Source organism: Pelobates fuscus, chromosome 2 (assembly GCF_036172605.1).
Source record: "Pelobates fuscus isolate aPelFus1 chromosome 2, aPelFus1.pri, whole genome shotgun sequence".
Classification (NCBI taxonomy): Eukaryota; Metazoa; Chordata; class Amphibia; order Anura; family Pelobatidae; genus Pelobates; species Pelobates fuscus.
In genome coordinates, this window is record NC_086318.1 from 86,508,100 (window position 1) to 86,532,882 (window position 24,783).

The following is a 24,783-nucleotide window of genomic DNA, read 5'->3' on the forward strand; positions in this document are numbered from 1 at the left end:
ATTGATTTATATTTATTTGTATGGATGGATTAAAAACATGTCTAGTTGTGATGACATGCAAGACATGATAAGCTTGTGCACGTTCAGCAACTTCCAAAATTTCCCATTAGTTATCAGTAAATGCCACTGACGCAATACAGTCGTATTTGCCTCCTACTATCTTGCATGGGCACAGCTTGTGAAAAACCATGGTACTATCATTGTATGCAAAGAGAGAAAAAAACCCAAAAAAACGATTATTGATTCTTCAAACATAGACGATAGCTATGAATTCATGTTTCTCTGCCAGCAGTTGGGTGGGGTGGTTTATTAAGCAAGAAAAAAACATGAGCATCCACCTAATCTACCGGGAAAAGGCAGAATTATAATCTCATCAATCTGGCCGTCTCCAGAAGAATTAATCAATAAACAAACCAGATTTCAATTTAAGCTTATTTTATCATTCTTGGGAATAATACAAGAATCATTAGTAATTTATTTATTATGTATTACTAGGAAAACCGACCTTGGCTCATCTTGCAATTTTTGTGATCCAATGCTATGGTGGAAACAATGAGATGGTGAAACAAAAAGAAAGCAACATATAGCTCGCCAGAGTACTAACCAGAAAGTGAGAATATCCTCAAGTTGTTGGACAAAGTTTTGATGAAACTGATGCACAGGCTCCAAGTTAATAAACAGAGGTTTTAATAGTTTTTCTGATGACCCCTGGAAAACTTGTCCTTTATAAAGAGTCCCATGCAGCCACTGCAGAAGCAAGGGACACACGTAAATTCCATGTCTAAATCATACATTGTGTATATTTGAACGTGACAATTCAGCAATAGGTTTACATAGCCCTGATCGAATGAAACTCAGTTATCTGCAGTGTGCATCAGCATTTTTCAAAACATTAGAACTCACAGATCTCTACAGCTATAAAAAAAAACACAGCAAAGTGTAATGTGTTGCACAAAGTTCCCCAGCAAAATGACGACCAGTGATGTGAATGCCAGAGGTCCTCCGAAATAAACCACACAATAACGTGCAGTGTGTAAAGGACTGGCACGTCCATAAGGTGGCACAAGAAGCCGCCTTAGGGTGTACCTGCCCGGGGGCGCTAGATTAGAGTGACCAGCAGTCCTGCCAGTCACTCAGTGTAGCGCACAGTGTAATGAGAGAGAACTTCCTGTCAGTCCGGCCAGGTACATGAAACTGAAGCCCCTGTACCGCGGTCTGCTCCACTCGGCCACGCTAGGGAGGGGAGAAGAACACTAAAGGACAGTGGAGGGAGCGGGGAGAACACTATGGGATAGGGGAAGGGGGGGGAGAACACAAAGATAGGGAGGGGAGAGAAACATTATGTAGAGGGGGGCACCAAGGTGCAGGGGAGGGAAAAGGAACATTGGGGTAAGGGGGACAACTAAAAGTGAAGGTAGAGAAACATTAAGGTGAATGGGGGGCACTAAGACAGGGGAGGGTGAGAAGAGAGGGGCACGGGGAGAGAGGAAGACTAAGGGACAGGAGAGGGAGGGGAGAGAAACATTAAGGTGAATGGGGGCACTAAGGGACAGGGGAAGGAGGGGAGAGGAAGACTTAGGGACAGGGGAGGGAGGGGAGAGGAACACCTAGGGACAGGGGAGGGAGGGGAGAGGAACACCAAGGGACAGGGGAGGGAGGGGAGAGGAACACCAAGGGACAGGGGAGGGAGGGGAGAGGAACACCAAGGGACAGGGGAGGGAGGGGAGAGGAACACCAAGGGACAGGGGAGGGAGGGGAGAGGAACACCAAGGGACAGGGTAGGGGAGGGGAGAGGAACACCAAGGGACAGGGTAGGGGACGGGAGAGGAACACCAGGGGACGGGAGAGAAACACCAAGGGTCGGGGTAAGGGACAGGAGAGAAACACCAAGGGACAGGGTAAGGGACAGGAGAGAAACACCAAGGGACGGGGTAAGGGACAGGAGAGAGGAGAGAAACACCAAGGGACGGGGTAAGGGATAGGAGAGAAACACCAAGGGATGGGGTTAGGGACGGGAAAGGAACACTAACGGACAGGGTAGGGGACGGGAGGGGAACACCAATGGACAGGGTAGGGGACGGGAGAGGAACACCAAGGGACAGAGTAAGGGACGGGAGAGGAACACCAAGGGACAGGAGAGGGGTGAGAAAGATTCACAGAGGGGCTGGGGATGAAGGCAACACACAAAAGAGTCTGGAGAAGAGGAAAAAGACACGGATTGACTGGGGGGAGATGGACGGGCTGGTGGTGAAAAAGAAAGACACAAAGGAGCTGGAAAGAGTAAAAGACAACAGAGCTGGGAGAGAAGGAGACACACAAAGGGTCTGGGGGGAGTAAGACAGGGTAGGGGACGGGAGAGGAACACCAAGGGAAAGAGTAAGGGACGGGAGAGGAACACCAAGGGACGGGAGAGAAACACCAAGGGACGGGAGAGAAACACCAAGGGACGGGAGAGAAACACCAAGGGACGGGAGAGAAACACCAAGGGACGGGAGAGAAACACCAAGGGACGGGAGAGAAACACCAAGGGACGGGAGAGAAACACCAAGGGACGGGGGTAAGGGACAGGAGAGAAACACCAAGGGACGGGGTAAGGGACAGGAGAGAAACACCAAGGGACGGGAAAGGAACACTAATGGACAGGGTAGGGGACGGGAGGGGAACACTAATGGACAGGGTAGGGGATGGGAGAGGAACACCAAGGGACAGAGTAAGGGATGGGAGAGGAACACCAAGGGATGGGAGAGGGGTGAGAAAGATGCACAGAGGGGCTGGGGATGAAGGCAACACACAAAAGAGTCTGGAGAAGCGGAAAAAGACACGGATTGACTGGGGGGAGATGGACGGGCTGGTGGTGAAAAAGAAAGACACAAAGGAGCTGGAAAGAGTAAAAGACAACAGAGCTGGGAGAGAAGGAGACACACAAAGGGTCTGGGGGGAGTAAGACAGGGTAGGGGACGGGAGAGGAACACCAAGGGAAAGAGTAAGGGACGGGAGAGGAACACCAAGGGACGGGAGAGAAACACCAAGGGACGGGAGAGAAACACCAAGGGACGGGAGAGAAACACCAAGGGACGGGAGAGAAACACCAAGGGACGGGAGAGAAACACCAAGGGACGGGAGAGAAACACCAAGGGACGGGAGAGAAACACCAAGGGACGGGGGTAAGGGACAGGAGAGAAACACCAAGGGACGGGGTAAGGGACAGGAGAGAAACACCAAGGGACGGGAAAGGAACACTAATGGACAGGGTAGGGGACGGGAGGGGAACACTAATGGACAGGGTAGGGGATGGGAGAGGAACACCAAGGGACAGAGTAAGGGATGGGAGAGGAACACCAAGGGACGGGAGAGGGGTGAGAAAGATGCACAGAGGGGCTGGGGATGAAGGCAACACACAAAAGAGTCTGGAGAAGCGGAAAAAGACACGGATTGACTGGGGGGAGATGGACGGGCTGGTGGTGAAAAAGACACAAAGGAGCTGGAAAGAGTAAAAGACAACAGGGCTGGGAGAGAAGGAGACACACAAAGGGGGTTGTAAGAGATACGTCAAAGGAGGTGTAAGACACACAATGGGGAAAATAGGGTATAGGATACACTAAAGGGGGTAAGAAATAAAATGCGAGTTAAGAGGTACACATGCTTGATCTATTGTATCTTTTAGATAGGATTTAACTTTGACATATGGCTGTAGCATAATATCTACATATTCAGATAATTTAGATAAAATAGACCCGATACCGGAGACGATCGGTCTCCTGGGAGGGTTGGTGATGTCCTTGTGTATTTTAGGTAAAAAATAAATTACAGGTGTTTTTGGAGATAATTGAATTCCTGTTGATCTAAAATATTAGTTTGTTTACCTTTATCTAAATATTTAGTTTGTTTTATTTTGATGTTGGAAATAGGATCTTTATCAAATTTGAAGAATGGATCAGTATTATTGAGTTGTCTATAGGCTTCTTTCTCATAATATTCTTTGGATAAAACAACAAGGCCACCCACCGCCTTTATCGCCAGATCTAATCACTATACTATCATCATCTTGTAAGGTTTTAATGGCTTCTCTTTCTTTTCTATTAAAGTTATAGTTATTATATAAAAAAATTGTTATTTAGGGTATCTAGATCTTTATGGACTTTAAAAAAAAATAAATAAAAGAATTATAGAGCACTGGATTTAAAATAAGACGGATACAAATTAGATTTTTTCATTTTTATTTTTTTTTAAAACCTTTAAAAATTCTATTCCTCTTCATTATTTTGATTTATTTCTGTTGTATTCTCATTCTTTTTACCGATAAAATAGCATTTTAGAGTGGCATTTCTGACAAACTTGTTGATATCAATGAACGTTTAAAAAGGGTTGAAAGTCTTTGTGGGAGCAAATTTTAGTCCCTTTTTAAAAAAACATTTAGTTCAGTTGCACTTAAAATTTTATTTGATAGATTAAAAATTCCTGTGTTTTCTTGGTAATTTTTTGTAGTATTATTTAAAACCTCTCTATTCTTCCTTTTTTGTTTCTTCTTCCTCTAAACACAGCTTAGGACTTCCGTACATGCGCACGGATCTGATGTCTTCATGCATGCACACTACATAACATTTATGAAATCATCACAGCTGCCTTAAATAAATTATTTCCCAATGAGATAGGCAGAAATTCTAATTTGATTTACATACGGTCTGCTGGAATAACCAATTATGAATCAGATACTAACTCAAATTAAAATTTGCAAAACGGAAGTCTTCTAGGAAGCCAATCGGAACTTTGCTCATTATCTGTTACTATTAAACATTTATGTATATAAAATAAATTTGCTTCAAAACACCAGTCACACTTCTGATGAAACCCCACGGTGAAACGCATTGTGTGTTTTTATACCCTAATTTTGGTTTATATTTTATGCTTCACATTTTTGTTTATTTCTAGAATAAAGTTTATCCCTGTAAATGTAATAATTTTAATTTTTTGGGGGTATTTACTTCATATACCCTTGATTTCCTAAACCCCACACTTCCAGACCTGCATATCCCAGGTGGGGATTGTGCCACCAACGCTCAACTACACTACAGCAGGTTCATGCTCTCAAAAATGTGAGTAAAATAGCTACTATTACTCCAGAAAGTGATTTATGTATCTTACATACTATTCTATTGGATATCCCTGTTTGTGTATTCAGCAGTAGTGATGGTACTTTCTTGATAAAGTGCAATATGTTAAGACACAAACACCACTGCGGTTTACATATCCTTAGATGGGGATTGTACCGTCCACGGCTTCATCGGCAGATTTCTATTTAGCTTTTTAAAGCGTGAGTGCGCATTTGTCACTATATACTACCTCAAATATTTTATTATATTTATTGCACTTTAGATAATCTCTTTGTGGTCTTTCGTTTTTGAGATATTCTACTACCAACAAGCCTCTATTGTTACCATACATGTATGTATAATTTTTAATATCTATATCTGTGTGATTTCACCTATAGATCTACATATTATAAGTGTGGATTATCTTCCCTTTGTTTTTTGCACTTAATCATAAAGCCTGAGCTGGCAAAAAAAAACAAAAAACAAAACACAGCAAACATGCCAAAATGGTTTCAGTGACAGACAAAAAACAAATCTTCAAAAACTTCAGCCACTATAGTGTTCATGTCTCATCTATTAGCTTGTTGAGAATTCAAAGTATATGTTAGACCACAAACAGTATCACGAAAATACTAGCATTCTTAAAATGTTTTCTGCCTTTGACCTGCCCATCCCTTACTTACCACAGTTATGACTTCAATATCTTTCAGATGAGAAGTCTCTGTACTCAGTATTTCCTTGATTATGTAATATGCTTCATCCATCTGTAGAAGGGACAAACACATGGTTAGGCATCATAAAAAGCTCATGGTACCATGAATTCCCTAGTACTGGTGGAGCATGCTAAAACAGGAACTAACCAATAGATGGGGAGCCTTGTGGCTAACCAAAGCAATGCTTTGTCAAAGAGACATTTCCCATTAAATTAAGCTTTAGAGAACTTACACAATAGGGCACAGGAGCCTGAATGAGACAGAATGAACATTTTGCTTAAGAAATCATCTTGTGCAAAATGGTGACGGAATGAAAAAAATATTATTGAGAGAGGCAGAACAAATCGGTACAAAGACATGGGCGCCCATGGCTCATTGATGTACACGGGGAGCGTAGGTTAGCCTGTCGATCACACAGAAGAGCTACTGTTACTCAAATTGCTAATAAAGTTAATGCTGGCAATTATAGCAAGGTGTTTGCTGCCTTTTGCGGCTGCGTAGCCGCAGACCAGTTAGAGTGCCCATGATAACATCTGTCCACCACCAAAAGGTCCTTCAATGGGGATGTAAGCATTAGAATTGGACCATAGAGCAACGGAAGAAGGTTGCCTGGTCTGGTAAATCACATTTTCTTTTAGATCATTTACCCAGGGAAAACTGTGAACAGGATGCACTATGGGAAGAAGGAAGGCTGGCAGAGGCAGTGTTAAGGACTGGACAATATCCTGCTGGGAAACCATGGCTACTGGCATTAATGTGGATTTTACTTTGACACACTCAGTACCTAGAGATTGTTGGAAACCATGCACATCAACTCATGTCAATCATAGGCGTGCCTGGGCACACCCTAATCCCCGCGGCACGCATATGGAGTGAGAACGGCAGGGGAGATCTCAGGATCTCCCCTGTTGGCTTATGCAGAGCCAGCGCTATCCAAGCGCCAGCTCTGCTCTCAGCCTCCCTCCCCACTGCAGCATGGATGGAGGCAGGAGAGGACCCGGGGAGCTCAACCAGCAGCTCTGCCGGGTACCTCTCGCAAGATCTGAGCGTTGCTAGAGTTTACTCTCCACTGGACCACCAGGGAAAGCAGCAGGAACAAGAATCCCCCCTCCCCACATAAGGTAAGAAGGGAGGGGGGATATTAAGTAATGTACCCCCACCTCCACACAGCACACACACACCCACACATACAGCACCCTCACAAACACACACACAGAACACTAACAGGACCCCAACACACAGCACCCTCACAAACACACACACACAGAACACTAACAGGACCCTAACACACAGCACCCTTACACACACAACACCCTCAAACCACCCTCACAGCAGTGTATGAATGTATATACACATATATATATATATATATACACACACACACACACACACACTTACATATACACGCGGCGTGTTTGTGCTTTAGGGTGCACACCCTAATGCAATAGGCTGCGCACGCCTATGATGTAAATGGTGTTCCCTGATGGCAGGAGCCTCTTTCAACAGAATAATGCACCGTGCCACAGTGCAAACATTTTGCCAGTTTGAGTGAAAATGTTGGGAGCATCAGCTCGAGAGTAGCTGTACTGCAGGAAACTGTTCCTTCTAACAGCTGTGGAAACAGCCCCTCAACCGGACAGTTTGCTGTCTCCCGGGTGCTCGGGTCCAGCATATTGCTGACAGAGTGGAGGGATTATTGGGAGGGGCTGGGGATGACCCAGCTGTCATGGTCCATATTGGTACCAATGACAAAGTCAAAGGAAAATGGAAGGTACTAAAGAATGAGTTAAGGGAACTAGGAAATAAGCTAAAGAAAAGGACCTCCAAGGTAATATTTTCAGAATTTTCAGCTATGTAACTATGTAAAGTGTCCATAAATGGTTTAAGGAACATGACAAAGAATTCAAGGTGTTGCCTTGGCCTCCAAGATTTCAATCCGATTGAGCATCTGTAGGATGTGCTGAAACAACAAATCCATTCCATGGAGGACCGACCTCGCAACTTGCAGGACTTAAAGGATCTGCTGCTAATGTTTTGGTGCCAGATTCCACGGACCTGTTCAGAAGTCTTGTGGAATCCATGTTTTAACTCATTAATGCTGCTTTGCCAGCAAAAGGGGGATATGTGGTGGTAATGCCCCTTTGTAGTTACATTAAAAGTTTATCACAAAGGGTGTTTTAGCTTATCACTTGAAATTGATCTATGGTCCATTGTCATCTTTATTTTCCCGGCCAATTGTCCTTGGCCAGTCTGATTATCCTCTGCACTACCGAAATCTCTTGCTGCCAGGAGGGCTGAGGCTGCTGGTCGACTCAAACAGAAGATGCCTACCTTTACGGATATTTATAGAAAAAAACAAGGATAACCTTTTCATGGACAAACTTACAACCACTGTTCGAGGAAACATCCTCATTAAGGTGCCTTTATGCCTTGTTCAAAGCCATCTTGATGATAGGCTCTTCTGTACTTTTCAGGAATTACGTAAATTCTACCATGCTGGCTTTTATGTACTATCATGTGCCGCATTGTTTTCTACCTTGTACTCATATGTTTCAGGAAAATATTTGGATTGGAATTACTAAAGTACACTCTTATGTAAGAAATAATAATAAACAGTATAACACAATTCTCTGTCCTGTCCTCATATCAGGGGACAAAAAGATCCAATGTATTATGATAAAAGCGAAGAAGGGGTAAGTCCACAATTGCACTATTTAAAGAATAGTATTCCATCGGTAGACTGGCAGGGTTATTCACTTAAGGGAGAATTCAAAGTGAATTTCAAGGGACATCCATTACTTTGAGAAAACGGTCTCATTCAATGGCTTTTATTTTGAATGAGACCATTGCCTCACTCTGCAGGCTGTGCAGGAAGCAGGAAAATAGGATTTCCCTCCCCATATTTACCCACTTCTTCTGTGAAGAAGGGGCAGGGGTGGGGGAACTCTGACTTAACCAGTCAGTGTCCTATCCCTAGGGGAAAGCTGGAAAAGTGATCATCTTACAACATCCTGACAGGGGGAGAAGAGAGAGAGCCTGATTGGAGTTAATTAATGCAGAGAACGGTCAAGTGTTAAGTTTCTCTCTCCTTCTGCTGCACAATGATGCCCCAGTTTCTATCATTACTCTACTGGTGTCAGGATCGTGACAGGGATCCAACACGCAGAATGCAAACAGGAGTAGGTACGTATACCGGACCTTAGAATGGCCGGACTAACGTAAGGAGTAGACAAAGAATGGTCAGAGACAAGCCGAGGTCGAGGGAACGAGAGAACAGGTAAGCGAGAGACAAGCAGAGTCAAAAGGATAAGAGAAGTAAGCAGGGTCGAAAATACAAAGCCGAATCAATAACCAGATACACAAGAGAAGTAAGAGCACTGAGTGACCAGACTAGCTAGAACCACGACAGGGCAATGAATCATTGCAAATACATCTCTTTTATACCTTGGTTCTTTAATTGTTGACCACACCCCCAAAATGTCCTGATTTGCCGTTTCTAGCGGGTAGTGACGTGACTGACGTCATGACGTCGGCTATTGAGTGCCGCGTCATAAAAGGAGGCGGAGCTATCGCGGCCAGCGTGTAAAGGGCCGGAAAGGCTGAAGCAATCGGGTGTACCAGCCCCCTTCTGAGGAACCACGTCTAGGTGTCTAACCTCCTCTGAGGTAGACACCACAGGTACCATGACAATACCCCCCCCCCCTCAGAGACGCCCACCGGGCGGAAGGGACCGGGGCGAGACGAAAATCGAGCATGAAATGCCCGAAGGAGACGAGGGGCATGTACATTTTCATGAACCCCCCCGTGACCTTTCCTCAGGCCCATAACCCTTCCAGTCAACTAGATATTGCAACTTCCCACGAGAAATACGAGAATCAAGAATGGACTTGATTTCATATTCTTCCTGACCCTCAACCTGGACTGAAGGAGGGGAGGACACAAGGGAAGAATATCTGTTACAAACAAGAGGATGCAATAAAGAGACATGAAAAGAGTTAGGGATGCGCATGGCATGAGGAAGGGCAAGACGATACGCAACCGGGTTAATCCGTCTCAGGACCTTGTAAGGGCCTATGTAGCGAGGAGCAAATTTCATTGAAGGAACCCTCAAGCGGATGTTTCTGGTACTCAACCACACCCTATCACCCGGGGCAAAAACTGGAGCAGCCCGTCTACATTTGTCAGCGTGCAGTTTGAACACCGCGGAACTTTGAACAAGAATTCGTCGAGTCTGATCCCACAACTTTCTTAGATTGGCAACATGAACATCAACCGACGGTATACCTTGGCAAGGGGAAACCGACGGAAGAATGGTAGGATGAAAGCCATAATTCAAGAAAAATGGGCTATTATGAGTAGAATCACAAACAAGATTGTTGTGCGCAAACTCCGCCCAAGGAATCAGACCGACCCAATTGTCCTGGTGTTCAGAAACAAAACAACGTAAATATTGTTCAATCTTTTGGTTGGTGCGGGGAACAAATTGGGAACCTCTATCAGAAATGATCTCAGTAGGAATACCATGTAAGCGAAAAAATTTCCTTCGCAAATATCTCAATTCGGGAGAAGGCGGCAGTTTAGGCATCTAATGAGCATCTAATGAGCCATCTTAGTAAACCTGTCGATCACCGTGAGAACAACAGTATGTTTCTTGGAAACAGGTAAATCGACAATAAAGTCCATAGCTAAACTGGTCCATGGCTTCTTGGGTATTTCTAAGGGTTGCAAAAACCCACATGGGAGTGTATGAGGTTGTTTATTCTTCATATATATATATATATATATATATATATATATCACACGCCCTGACAAAATCCCTTATATCCTTACATAAAGTAGGCCACCAGAAGTCTTTGGAAATCAGAGAATAAGTTTTGTGTATGCCGGGGTGCCCAGCAACTTTACTGTCATGAAAGCAACGAAGCAGGTCCACTTGGAACTTAGGAGGAAGGAAGTACCGACCCCCCAGAGTAAGTTCAGGAGCTAGATATTGTTCTCTCTCAAAATCAGAAAGCAACGGCGAGTGTATCCTGACACTCGTGTTGGCAATAATATTATGTTTGGGAACGATAGAAGACAAAGCATTTTCCGTAACCGTAGTAGGTTCATGTTGGCGGGACAACGCATCCACCTTAGAGTTCTTAGAACCTGGTCTGTATGTGAGTACGTAATTGAAATGAGTAAGGAATAAGGAACAACGAGCTTGCCTGGCGGACAATCGCTTGGCTTCCCCTATATAGGATAAATTCTTGTGTTCCGTTAAAATAGTAATCAGGTGTAAAGTCCCCTCTAACAAATGTCTCCATTCCTTTAATGCCATTATGACCGCTAACAGTTCTCTGTCTCCAATGTCATATCTACTTTCTGTCTCCGACAATTTTTTTAGAAAAGAAGCCACATGGATGTAACGGTTTATCCAAACCTTGTCTTTGGGATAAGACTGCCCCTATACCTGACTCCGAGGTGTCTACCTCGAGTAAAAAAAGGCAACGAGGTATCAGGATGGACCAATATTGGCGCGGAGGCAAAATGTTCCTTGAGTGTTTTGAAAGCAGACAGAGCCTCCGTAGACCATGTTATGGTATTAGCACCCTGTTTAGTCATATTAGTAATAGGAGCAATAACAGAAGAGTAACCCTTAATAAAGCACCTATAATAATTGGAGAATCCGATAAATCTCTGAATGGCCTTTGAGTCCCCTGGGCAATGGGCAATCTAAAATCAATTTAAGTTTAATCGGGTCCATCATAAACCCGTCACCGGAAATTACGTAACCAAGAAAATTTATCTGAGATTGATCGAAGCTACATTTCTCCAATTTGCAATACAATCCATGTTGTAAAAGTTTACGCAATACTCTTCTGACTTGTCTGTGGTGAGTCTCAATCTCTCTAGAATGTATTAGTATATCATCCAAATATACTACAACGCATTCATGCTGAAATTCCCTAAGAACCTCATTAATTAGATCTTAATTAGACTGCTGGTGCATTGCAAAGCCCGAAGGGCATTACCGTGTACTCATAATGGCCGTAACGGGTATTGAATGCCGTTTTCCATTTGTCTCCCTTCTGAATTCTTACCAAGTTATATGCTCCCCTCAAATCTAACTTGGTAAAAATCTTGGAGCCCTTTAGTCTATCAAATAGCTCTGTAATCAGGGGAATGGGATATGCATTCCTAATCGTTATCTTATTTAAGCCCCGATAATCTATGCGAGGTCGCAGAGTGCCGTGTTTTTATCTACAAAGAAGAAACCGTCCCCAGCCGGAGATGAAGACCTCCTAATAAAACCTTTGTCTAAGTTTTCTCGTATATATTCCTCTAGGACTAAGTTTTCCTTAGTGGATAGAGGATATACCGTACCCCTCGGAGGCATAGTACCAGGCAAGAGTTTAATATTACAGTCGTAAGACCTATGAAGAGGTAAAGTATCAGCCTTCTTCTTGTCAAACACTGCCTACAAATCCAAGTACTGAGAAGGTATCTGTATGTCTGTAGATTGAGAAGAGTTAATAGGAACATTTACTAAGCAAACCGGTGAGACTTTCTGTAAACATCCTTCTCTACAACCCTGACCCCATGATACCATTTCTCCTAGTTCCCAGTCAATGGTGGGGTTATGCTTCTTAAGCCAGGGATACCCCAAGACCACTGGAACTGAAGGGGATGCGATTAGCATGAGACACATATTTTCCTTGTGTAGGATACCAATGGTTAATCTAACGGGTATGGTTTCACGAAAGATAACAGGCTCTGACAGTGGTCTACCATCTATGGCCTCAACAGCCAAGGGTGTATCTCTTAGTTGAGATGGGATAGAGTGGTTATTGGCAAAAGCTTGATCTATAAAGCTTTCAGCTGCTCTGGAATCTATCAAAGCCATTGTATCTATAACTCCCTTTTCCCAAGCTAAAGAGACAGGTATAAGAAGCCTATGGTCTTTATAATCATATATATAGAGGACAAGATAGAAACACCCAAGGCCTGTCCTCTTGAGAAACTTGGGTGCGAGCATTTCCTGGCCGGTTAGAGCAATTTAGGCGTAGGTGACTTCTTAGTCCACAATACATACAAAGACCCTCCCTTCTCCTGTACTGTCTCATCTTCTGAGAGCCGAGTGGTTCCTATTTGCATGGGTTCTGGAAGAGCTATGGTTGTAGAGTCAGAATTCTGAAATGAGGGGGCTACGAGTCTACGGGTTCTATGCCGAGTATTCTGCCTCTGTCTCATACGTTCATCTATTCGGGAAATAAATAAAACCAAATCTTCCAAATTTTCCGGACGTTCTCTTGTGGCAACCTCATCTAGAATCTCATCAGATAACCCGTTCAAAAATACGGCCATATAAGCCTGTTCATTCCATGTGACTTCTGCTGCCAAGGATCTGAACTCTAGCGCATAATCCACAAGGGTTCTGTTATGCTGTCTAAGATGTAACCGTAGTCTAGCTGCATTGGCCTTTCTTCCTGGGGGGGGGTCAAAAGTCCTCCTAAAAGCTGCGAGAAAAGCATTATAATTATAGACTAAAGGGTTATCATTTTCCCACAGAGGGTTAGCCCATCTGAGTGCTTTGTCAATTAGTAAGGTAATTATAAATCCAACCTTAGCCCTGTCAGTAGGATAGGCCCGGGGTCGTAGCTCAAAATGAATACTTATCTGGTTTAAGAAACCTCGACAAGTATCTGGAGAGCCGCCGTAGCGTAGAGGGGAAGTAACACGAGAAGAAGCACCCAATGTGGTTACCTCTAAGCCTGTGCTTACAGGAGAGATAGTGGAAGCACGCATTTCCTCTGACTGAGTATTAGGACGTGATAACAAAGCTTGCAAAGCTAGTGCCATCTGGTCCATTCTATGGTCCATGGCCTCAAATCTAGAGTCAGGGGAACCGATCGGAGAGTTCGCACCTGCAGGATCCATTGGCCCTGTCGTAATGTCGGGATCGTGACAGGGATCCAACACACAGGATGCAAACAGGAGTAGGTACGTATACCGGACCTTAGAATGGCCGGACTAACGTAAGGAGTAGACAAAGAATGGTCAGAGACAAGCCGAGGTCGAGGGAACAGGTAAGCGAGAGACAAGCAGAGTCAAAAGGATAAGAGAAGTAAGCAGGGTCGAAAATACAAAGCTGAATCAATAACCAGATACACAAGAGAAGTAAGAGCACTGAGTGACCAGACTAGCTAGAACCACGAAAGGGCAATGCATCATTGCAAATACATCTCTTTTATACCTTGGTTCTTTAATTGTTGACCACACCCCCAAAATGTCCTGATTTGCCATTTCTAGCGGGTAGTGACGTGATTGACGTCAGCTATTGAGCGCCGCGTCATAAAAGGAGGCGGGGCTATCGCGGCCGGCGTGTAAACGGACAGAAAGGCTGAAGCGATCGGGTGTACCAGCCCCCTTCTGAGGAACCACGTCTAGGTGTCTAACCTCCTCTGAGGTAGACACCACAGGTACCATGACAACTGGTCCTAATGGTCAATAATATCTGACCAAGTTTATAAATGTTTGTTACACACTTTTCAAAGTTTTTCTTGCTTAATTTTGATATATTTGTTTGAAAATGTTTGCTTGCTTGTTTGACAATAAATAAATAATTGTCAAGTGATGCATGTCCTTTTATGGCTAAAGTATCCAAAATGAAAGCGTAGCTTACTTGGAGAGTTTTACACTTTGGCTATTTTTAGCTTGAATTTGCACTTTGACAAAGAGGGAAATGTTTCCCATTACAGCTATTTTTGTTAAAATTTTAATTTCACTTAGAATTCACCCTAGCAGCCTTATTCAATAAAAACATAGAACTGTTGCAATTTGATAACTGGAATGGCAAAATTTAAGAGCATACAGTTAAGACGGAGAATTTTTTCCAAATCCGCCATTTTAGCCTCCACCTTTCATTCTGGATTTATTAGGCACAAAATATAATTTATTGAATAAACCCATGGATCCTCACCTTACTCACGGTCGAGTCTTCTACAACGTCAACTCTGTGACTACCAGAATCACTTAGCGCTGGACTCAACAAGGGAGATCTACCATTTTGAGTATAAGAAAAAGGAAACTTCGGAGATACAGGAGACAGGTGACAGCCTAGAAAGAGACACAGGAAAGGTGTTAAATTGCAGAAGGCACAGATACTCTAAAGCACATGAACTCTAGCAAGAAGGGTGACAATTTAAAAGTAAGAGGGTTTTTGGCACAGTTCAAATAAGTACTTTCTAGACAGGTATAGTAGGATATGTGAGAGAATGTATTCGATTGTTATTTAAAAGTTATTCTCAAGTTAGCAATGTAAAAGTCACATCAGTAAGAATATTTATCATTAAAGTGTTCAAACTAATGTTAGTTAAGACATATACAACATGCACAATCAACATCAGGAAAACAGATACATCCTCAGCAATCATGTCATTCCATTGCAGTATGAAATCTAGCAAATAGAGTACAGTAAGATGCCATCACAAGCAAGCCAGTTGAGGAAGATAATCAGACTGACAAAGAAAACCACCAAAAACAAAATCGTAGGAATTAAGTAGTGAGAAACCAAGCCAAAAGATATTAAACATTAACAAATCAAACAAGACAACTCAATCACCAGGAACTTCTTTTAACAAAGGATAAAGAGATGCAGACGAACATAGAAGAAAGTAGCAGCTGACCGTGCAGATGCTCAGACCCAGTTTGTTTAAAGAAGGGAATTATCCATCCACAGATCTCTCCATGCCAAAAAACAGAATATCCAGGATTCAGTGGTGTTCAGATGTGTGGCAACAAACAACTCACCCGATGTTTATTCCAGGGCATACAGCTGTGGATCAGGATATTAATTCCAAGCTGGGCACAAAACTGTATTCCATATGTGTAAAAGATTGTACACATTTCCTGCTGTGCTTTGATCTTCCATTAACAGTGAGTTGACAAGTGTTTGCTTTTTTTTTTCCTTTTCTTCTTCTTCAAAGGGTCAATTGGCAGAGAGAAAGCAATTTAAAGATGCACATAAGTTGATGAGTAAACTATCCAAAACTCTGCTAAACATGCAGTGAAGGTGAACACAGAATGTACAGATCAAGGAGTTACTTTGGCAGGCTTTATACCAAAGTATAAAAGGCAATCACACAACTGTTTAATGTTTTTGTAATGGTTCATGGATTTCCAAATGATGACGTGTACATCTGGAATTTTGTATAGCACGGTTTCTGTGCCCCAAGACACAAATGAAAAAGGGCAAAAACCTCAGGTATAGTTTTATTGGTGAGAAGAAAAAAAAATCCAATATAAATAAATTGATAGCATTTAAAAAAAAATATTTAAGTACAGAGTTGATAAATGTGTTTTTAACATGACATATGAAGGGATAACACGCCCCCCCCCCTCACCCCCCTTCAAAAAAGACGATATATTGGACATTTTGCCTTATTTATAGTCACCTGAATAACTTTAGCTTAATGAAGCAGTTTTGGTGTATAGAACATGCCCCTGCAGCCTCACTGCTCAATCCTCTGCCATTTAGGAGTTAAATCCCTTTGTTTATGAACCCCAGTCACACCTCCCTGCATGTGACTTGCACAGCCTTCCATAAACACTTCCTGTAAAGAGAGCCCTATTTAGGCTTTCTTTATTGCAAGTTCTGTTTAATTACGATTTTCTTATCCCCTGCTATGGTAATAGCTTAATAGACCCTGCAAGAGCCTCCTGTATGTGATTAAAGTTCAATTTAGAGATTGAGATACAATTATTTAAGGTAAATTACATCTGTTTGAAAGTGAAACCAGTTTTTTTTTCATGCAGGCTCTGTCAATCATAGCCAGGGGAGGTGTGGCTAGGGCTGCATAAACAGAAACAAAGTGATTTAACTCCTAAATGACAGTGAATTGAGCAGTGACATTGCAGGGGAATTATCTATACACTAAAACTGCTTTATTTAGCTAAAGTAATTTAGGTGACTATAGTGTTCCTTTAATATGACATGGTCCTCCAATAAGCAACGCTGGCAAGGTATAAACCACCACGATGCTTAGATTGGACATGACTGGCTGGCTTTAGTTCAAGTCACAGCTTTACCATTTGGAAAACAAGTAATAATGTAATTTTATCACCTGATTATTTTACAAATCACCCCTATTACTGCAACCTTCTGCAACCTTCTTTTGCTAGAGTGTACTCCACTACGTCAATTTTTCAATCCATTCCCCCAAGGCACATGAATTGTTGAGGTTTTGTCAGCATACCGAAACAAAAGTGAGAAATGCCTACACCCTGCACTGTTAGTATGCCTTGTACACTGGGTTTGGGAACACTGCTCAAGAGGACTTCATAGATCTGCACTGTCTGGGGGACACTATTTAAAAGCCCATATAATGCATTAAAAAGGGAATACAATCAAACTTTGTTAATTTATCAAGATGTAAAACGAGTAAAAGATGCTACAACCCTATTTCATATGTACCGGTATGTATGTATGTATGTATGTATGTATGTAATGTAATAAATAAAACCCGCATTTGCATGTACGAACACACACACACACGCGCACGCGCACAGAACGGTTGAAATAAAACACTAAGAATTTGTGTAAAAGAGGAGAGTACCAACACTTTTTATTACAGATGCTTTTGGTAATAAACAATAAATGTTACAGTTTAAAAAAAAAAAAAAAAAAAAATGTACGAAAATGTTTTTCCTGCATATAGATAAAATTGGCACTGGTAATTTTTAATATCACTAAATTTTCACAAAGGCACAGACATAGGGTTCTACAGTAACTGAACAGTAATCACAAAGCAGAACATCTTGAATGATAGGCTTTGATTCAATAAACCGTGAATTGCGATGGAGAGAGAAATTTTTTATTCAAGCTAAAATAGCCAAACTGCACTACAGAACAGCTGGACAAGCTTTCCAAATGAGATATTTCTTGCCTATATTTTGTATTTTCGCTCACTCTTCTCTACCATGTATTGTTTATTAAAGAAATCATGCAGAAGGGTTACAAACCGTGGCTCTAACAGGCCAGTAAGTAGCAATGTCTCAGTACAGCCACCTAGAATCATCAAGGCCGTGTCTCAAATCAAATCATCAAAATCTAAAGGTTTGTGTCAATGTAAAGAAAATATAGTATTCCAAAATAAACTGGCTTATCTGTATGAAGTGAGTAGCACAATCAGTGAGTGTCGGTCCACCCGCCTTGTGATATGACATATGAGGTGAAAGGAGTGTTCATTTATGTTTTCACAATTCAGAAATCTATCCTCTATCCCAAGTGTGCAGTAAATGGATACTTATTTGCCTATTTTCTTTTGTTATAAAATTAAAAGTAAAAAAATTAAAATAGAAATAATTATGTATATGCCATGTGCTTATGTCCATCCGATGAAGGGATATTTATTACATTCAGTTTATCTGCAGACAGATATACAATAGCTGTGCATAGATGGGATAACAGTAACAAATCTATAGTTTGCACTGTACTCAATCTCTCTATAGATCTGTAGTTAAGAACAACATTGTCATGAACATGTGCAAGTGTTTGAGACATTAAATATTTGGAATTGAGTATTTAATATAAAGCAACCATGGTGCTGTAGAGGTAGAATTAAATAGAAAATCATTTTTTATAATTAAGTAAGTTTTGTATATTAAAATATGACCCGTTTACGATCTAAACACGGCTGACTCGATCTGCGGTATCCTCATATTGTGCCACCGATGTGACAAGGGAGTACTTCAATGTCAGATAAAATTTCTCACGATGATTGTTCTTGTTAAAATTTTAACCAAATCAAACATTTTAAAATCAAAAGGATAACATGAAGCATACAAACTGGAAAAATGGATTCCTGATGGAGGTTTGCAAGAAAAAATAAAATAAAAAAATGACTGTGATACACACCTCACTATAGTTTGTATAACAAAGTACATGTCACATGCCGAGATTACTCATGGTGTAACAAAGCAACACAGAGTTTAAGCTCCGCTTTGGCTAACTTTTTCAACCCCGGGTTTAACATCATGACAATTCTTCACGAATGGCTGGAACTCCGATTGACCTCATTAAGCCATTTTTCACCCTTAATAGGTTTGAAATACGTTACAATACTTGAATAGCCCTCCTACAAAACAAAGATTAGAACTATAGTAGGCAAGCAGCTGGCCTGACACAAAAGCAACCATTTGCTGCAATTTAAAAAAAATCTATCGACATTATTATAGAGATAAAAGTTTAGAGTTTCTAAATCGTGCTAAATATAGTAGTACCTTACAAACCTTTCTTCTCTAGGCCATTCGTTCAGCCAACCATGGCACATTGCACAAATTGCCATTTATCTTGGCTTATATGGGTATTGCCAGGAAGTTTAACGCTGCTCAACACAGATCAACAAAGAGGACACTTGGGTCTTGTGACAGGGTATTTAGTGCTGTGTGTAATGCATTTCCTTAGAATAGTTTCTGCCTCATCTCCGAAATAGATGGAAGAGTTGCACTTTGAAGCATTACGTGATTATGCTGAAAATTAGTTTACCTCCTTGTGCTGTACGTTAATGACCTCGAAGAGTTTTATTTTTATAGGAATATCTGTACCTAGACAATGTTGCGAGATAATACACTAGTTATCAGTTGTCTCATAGCATCCAACCTAAACAGGTCTGATTACCTCTACAACTGAACATAAAATCAAAACAAAGCAAAAAAACAAAAAAACATTTACCCCCCCCCCCCCCCACACAAAAATTAAAATCACAAACTGTGCTTTATGTTAACATTACACAGAAATTTTTAATATGCTATAATTTACCACCAGAGCATAAATGTAACGGTTTAGCTTGCTTGAAAAAGGGATCCTACCCATTTGTTTGGCACAATTCCATCAAAGTACATGATTTACAAACGTGGAGAGCACGGTCGGTCTGGGCACGAAATTCGATGTATTTGCACCAAAAGACACTGCATAAAACTGCACCTCGCACTATCTGGGAGGAGTAAAGCCTCTTGAAATCTGGGTTATGTAAACCTTTGGCAAATCTGTAGAACATCTGATTTTTGGTTATAAATCCATCTCCATCACAGTCCCTTGCCAGAGACATAAAGGCTATAGTATGAATTCTATAATGCAGACCATCCCACACTTTTTAACTGTAAAAATCAGCATCACAGACTAAGCGGAGAGAAAGGAAAATCCCTTGAAATATACAATTACAACCATAGCATCCAAGGTCCCACGCTGAGTTTTGTTATTGAAAATAAAAAGGCTGATCACCCACTAAATCATGGCTCATATACAAAAGATAAAAGACAATTAAAGGCAACTTTCAATGTGGATTGTTAGATCAGCCATTTAACGTGGTTGAGAAAACACGGAGATGTCCAATGGACATCCTACTCCACTATCCACAACACACAAATTCAAGCTGCAAGATATTTTGTGACACAGCACATAAAGTGACACGTGAAAACAATGTATATAAAAAGTGAGCTACATCAAGACAACATGCTACTACAGGAAAGATTACAAAAAAAGTATTAATAATTGAAACAAAGAAAGGAAATAAAAAAAAAGGAAAGTGACAGTGACCGTGTAGTAGTGCGAAAGTACAGAGCCACAGCTTCATGGGTGACCTAAGTCTATGGTTCATTGTATAAAGACGTAGGGGGTTAGTATGCTAAATTACAAGGTTGCTTGCATAAATACAAGCATTATTATAGATCATTCTTTACATTTGCTATAGGAAATCACTCTTCTTCTTCAGCCCAACATTCCAGAGCATAAAATTAAATCTACCATTGACTCCAACATTAGATTATATGTATATACATAGGGATTTGTTAAGATTAGTTCTTCTAGTTTCAAAAAGAACAGACTACTGGAGTTTCCTCATATAATCACAGGTGAAAATCTACATTTAGGTTTCACAAACCTTTTTTGCTCATTAAAAAAAAAGCCACCAACTGGATGACAGCAGAAAATTGACAGAGGGGAAGATTTTTTGGGAGAGACCCATTACAGTAGATATCAAATATCTGGAATATCCCTCTTATCCTGCACACCCAAATTATTTAAATTAGCGTGATAATTTGTTAGAGGGTTGCTGAAAAATAAATTTATATCAAGAGGCGTTTCCTCCTCAGAGTCCCACGAGTCTCCTTCCGAGCTGCTAGAGTCCTCTGTTGTTGTAGGAGGATAACTCAGCTGCTCCAGTTGGTCCAAGATGTCTCCAAATTGGAAGGCAGAGCTTGATTCGGAACGTACAGAGCAGGCTGGGAAGTTTATCATAGAGCTAGCAGTGGAATGATTGGCAGAGCGAGAATAAGGAAGCATCCCGTTCAGGTTGGAGAGGGAGCTGCTCTCTGAACGATGGTGAAGTAGGGAGCTGCTCTCAGAGCGATGTTGGAGAAGGGAGCTATTTTCTGAGGGGCTCAGGAGGCTCTGCATGAGGCTAGCTTGTGCCTTCACTTCAAACAGCTCTGTTGCATCTGTAGGCCTTGGATTGCCATTGAAGTCCCTTGCATCTATTTCCTCCATGTAGAAGTCATCTAATGGAAGCTCTTCATGGACAGGTGACACACCTCTTCCACTGTAATTGTATAACTCTGCCCCACCACCAAACGATATGTCAGCTGGATCATCATCTATAAACTCTTCAGTCAAAAGGAGAGAGTCAGAAGCTTCTGACACCCACAACCTGACATTCTCTACCTGCTGAGAATTTTCTAAATCATAGATACATCCTTGATCTGGTCTACTAAGCAAAGAAGGATTGGGAGGTGTTGAAAGACCTTGGATAGTAGACTGTGATGTCTGTCCCACAGCTTCTGGAACTGCTCGGACTGGTTCCTCTTGTGGCCGAGAAGCTGAGATGTCATTGTTTTTAGGCTGGCTTTTTTGGAAAGAAGACATGACTGGGATGGACTGTGGCATCAGGGTAGGTGGAGAAGGTGATGGAACGCTCACACTCTCAGTGAAAAAAAAGTTCTGCAAGTAGAAAAAAAAATGTAAACAAAATCTGTACGAATATCAAGGACAGTTAAACAACAAAACTAAGAATCCAAATATAAAATCATGTGCACTACCAATTACTACCTGCAAACAATCTTTAGAACGTACAATTAAAAACATTTTTTTTTATATATTCTATAGAAATATAAATATAAAAAACAACTTTCCACGTGTCCCGCACTCACTGCTCCCGGTCTTGTTAATGCCTCGGTGCAAACTCCGACCATAAGTATATAAAGGTTCTTGTTGAAGTGCACTCACAGGACAAAAAGAAGTGTCGACGTTTCAGTCCTTGACTTTCAGTCCAAACTTTTTTCAAGTGTCTTGAAAAAAAGTCCGGCAAGGACTGAAACGTCGACACTTCTTTGTATTACTCGATGCTTGAATAAACAGCACAATTAGAAATATTATTGAGTCCTGTGAGTGCACTTCAACAAGAACACTATATATATATATATATATATATATATATATATATATATATATATATATATATATATATATATATATATATATATATATATATATATATATATATATACACACACACACACACACACACACACACACACAGTTGCAAGAAAAAGTATTACATGGGGTGTTCAATAAAAACATGGCAATATTTCATTCTGTGTGTTTTATTAGTTTAAGCAGACTGTGATTGTCTATTGTTGTGACTTAGATGATGATCAGATCACATTTTATCATATTTTATCATATCATTCCAAAGGGTTCACATACTTTTTCTTGCAACTGTATATATATATATCTATCTACATCTCTAGATATATCTCTAGATATATCTCTAGATATATCTCTAGATATATCTCTAGAGATATATATATATATATATATATATATATATATATATATATATATATATATATATATATATATATATATATATTAAACCTCCAAACCACAACTCTAAAGTTCTCAGAAATGACAGCTCAAAAACCTTCATTGAAATGACATTATTTATTTCTTTCTTTGTTCAGTACTCTTTGGATGCAGTAACAAAAATTATTCTAAACCAGATTGAGTGGTCACTATGGTTAATGAAAGCACAAAATACCTACACTTGAATATATTAGCATTTACCTTCTACACCTTGGTCTGAGGGTGCTACTACATAAATTAAAATGGGCCAGTCAACTACTGGAAAAGTCCACTTAAGTTAACCTCTACAAGTATTCCTATGGTGACCAACCCTTTCTTCCTCACAAACCACCATCAGCAAGTCATTTTGCAAACGCACAGCGCATCAAGCCTCCTCCTTCCTTTTGTAGACATTTGGCACAAATGACCAGTTTGATGACAGCTTGCAGGTGTAATGTCAATCTGCAGGTAATATAATGAATTGTTAAAAGGGTTACTCCAAGCACCATGACCACTTCAGTAATTACAAATAGTCATGGTACGTGGAGGAGTATGTATGTGCAGAGTTTCGCTTCGAAATGATGTATATACGGCGATTAACCCCCCAGCTACTGGAGGCATAACTCCATCATCATGCGCGTCATAGGGGTGTCATTATGCAGACCAGCTTTCGTTGCACAAGAATGTCAGCCCTTGGTTTAGATCGGTCAGCAGACACGCTCAGCCTGTAAATGTCAACCACTGCGGATTCTGGCTTCTGCAGCTCTGCAGGAGTCAGAAGCGTGTCACTGGTGGTTATGATGCTTGGAGTAAAAATAAATAAAAAAAAAAAAAAACCCAGACAGTCTGGTTTTATTTATTTTTCTGCAAAATAAAACTTTGACCATTGTCTTAAAATTATATCTAGCAGTTCAGAATAGCACATTGTGGTCCCTACTGGTGACAATATTATAGCTGGTACAAGATTTTACAGTGAGTGAAAGAGTCCTAAGAATACTAAACAATGTGAACATTAAACTGTAAGTTGGGGGAAGCCCAGGAGTCTCCCTTGTTTCCATTTGATAGGAGTAGAGTAGTACTAGTGGAATGTATCGGCATATGTACATATACTGAATAGAATTTGTAAAACCCCAGGTAGGCATTATGTTAATGGCAAGCAACAGCAGAAACAGCAAAGTGAACGGGGAAAGAGAAAGGAGGGTACTATGCAAGCATACAAAAACCCCAATGGCAACTAGAGAGAAGACATTTGAGAAAGCCCCAAGCAATAGAGACAGCAAAGCAAGAGGGAACCCAGGGCTACATAGCTAAACGCACCTGCTTTGGAGAATCAGGGATCACAGTGCAAGGGGACACTCTGGCTTTGCTGTGTCTCCTGCAGAACAGAGAGTAACACAGTCAGGAGAATCCCACTAATAAACCAAAGCCTGGCGATTAATACAGCTGTAGATCCATTACAAAAGCTCACATATTAATACATCTTAACCAGAAGGAGAAAGCTCAGTTATGATCACATCATAATGAGAAGTGTTAATAAGCACCAAGAACATTATTTGGGATTGGTTATTCCTAGTAGAAAGGGATCTGCAAACATGAAAGGCCTACAGTAGCTCGCTGTCCTCTAGAAACGCATTCTAGTCCGCTCATTGGCGCTACTTTAAGCATGAGAGCAGTCTAGGTCATTATCAGAGCATGTAATCTTCTATATGGTATATGTCAGATTAAAAATAAACATAGAAATATAGCAATATCTGGGAATGATCAATCTGGACAGCCATTCTAAATTCTAAATACATTTTTTATTTATTTTTTTAAATAAAAATCTATGGGTCGCTTGGTGAAGGGGCAGAACCCCAGGGTCTCTGAGTGAGTGAGCTGAATGCAGTCTGGAACGGAGTCCTCCATATATTGAATATGGTATCTGGGACCATGGGCTTCTTTTACCAGCGTAATAGAGTAGTCATTTCTGCATGAATACAAGATATGTGTACATTTAGACAAGATTCTGTTTAGTCAAGGACTGTTATTAGAATAAGCGTGTTACCACAGCTTGTGAACAACTGTAGGTAAGCCTTCTTGTCAGCTGTTAAGTGTTAATATT

The 24,783-nt window shown here is 41.1% G+C and overlaps 1 protein-coding gene across 1 annotated transcript in view; it reads right to left on the bottom strand.

The window, feature by feature from the left end:
* Positions 1-24,783, bottom strand: part of FARP2 (FERM, ARH/RhoGEF and pleckstrin domain protein 2) — a 104,412-nt gene that overhangs the window by 15,958 nt on the left and 63,671 nt on the right. Inside the window, exons 12-16 of the mRNA XM_063441677.1 lie at positions 24,000-24,057; positions 20,822-21,779; positions 14,766-14,902; positions 5,774-5,854; positions 605-747 (exon numbers count right to left, since the gene is read on the bottom strand). Of these exons, the coding sequence (XP_063297747.1) occupies positions 605-747; positions 5,774-5,854; positions 14,766-14,902; positions 20,822-21,779; positions 24,000-24,057 (1,377 nt within the window). The remainder of the gene's footprint in view (positions 1-604; positions 748-5,773; positions 5,855-14,765; positions 14,903-20,821; positions 21,780-23,999; positions 24,058-24,783) is intronic.